This window comes from Odontomachus brunneus, unplaced genomic scaffold, assembly GCF_010583005.1.
Source record: "Odontomachus brunneus isolate Ranch 3 - 2012 unplaced genomic scaffold, Obru_v1 Obru_scaffold_226, whole genome shotgun sequence".
Lineage (NCBI taxonomy): Eukaryota > Metazoa > Arthropoda > Insecta > Hymenoptera > Formicidae > Odontomachus > Odontomachus brunneus.
In genome coordinates this window covers 402746-403510 of record NW_022639676.1, presented here as the reverse complement: position 1 = coordinate 403510, position 765 = coordinate 402746, and the positions used below count along the sequence as shown (strand labels likewise).

The 765-nt window shown below is 38.2% G+C and overlaps 1 protein-coding gene across 3 annotated transcripts in view; it reads right to left on the bottom strand.

Annotated features, from left to right (window-relative positions):
* The window catches only part of LOC116852459 (E3 ubiquitin-protein ligase COP1-like), a 16458-nt gene extending 16088 nt beyond the window's left edge, over positions 1-370 (bottom strand). Inside the window, exon 1 of one of the 3 annotated variants that reach the window (XM_032832876.1) lies at positions 184-370. Coding sequence is in view for 1 of the 3 variants with exons in the window: in XM_032832880.1 (XP_032688771.1) it covers positions 184-267 (84 nt within the window). In the remaining 2 variants the exon portion in view is untranslated. The remainder of the gene's footprint in view (positions 1-183) is intronic. The other 2 variants (XM_032832881.1, XM_032832880.1) reach the window with 2 other exon arrangements.
* Between the last annotated feature and the right edge of the window lie 395 nt (positions 371-765).

Below are 765 nucleotides of genomic sequence, written 5' to 3'. Positions count from 1 at the left end.
ATCACGTCAACATACTACATTCTTGGAAGTTCACGGATACAGACTAAGATTAGTTGCATCGATGTTCGTTGTAACGCTAAATTTTTCCAAAAACTAGACGAAAATTTTGTATTTCGTCATTTCATAAAGCAAACGTCTTGAATTAAGCAATAAAGGAAAATGCGAACAAATTCCTGCGATTACCTTCATGGTTGATACGTTAGCGAAAAAACGTAAGTGCAAGTTGCTGTGTGCTAGTGTCTTAGCTCTGATAAGAGAGAATGCCATAATTCGTTCTCGAGCACATTTAGATGCGGAATATATACATCCTTAAGAAATACAATTGCAAACCCAAGCGCATAAATGACGCAGAACGGCGACTCTGATAAATCGGATTTAAAGGTCTCCAAAAGATATGATAGAGACCTCTTGCGGAGAACCGTGACATAAAAGGTTTGTTCTTTTTCATTGGCTGCCTTCCAAAATTCACTGCCACTCAGAGGGTGCTTCCAATTGCTTAAGGGCCATAGCACACAGAGAAACTTAAGCGGTAAGCAAATTGCCCAATCACAGTCGTTGATTCTTGGACCGTAAGAAGAATCAATGACTGGTCAATTTGCTTACTGCTTACGTTTTACTGCTTAAGTTTTTTTGTGTGCCACTAGTCTAAAGCGTCTTCTACAATGGCAATAGGAGTACTAGTAAGAAATAAGCAGTAAGAAAATGAACCAATTATAATCGATTATTCTTGAATCGTGAGAATGGAATTGGTCCATTTTCTTACTG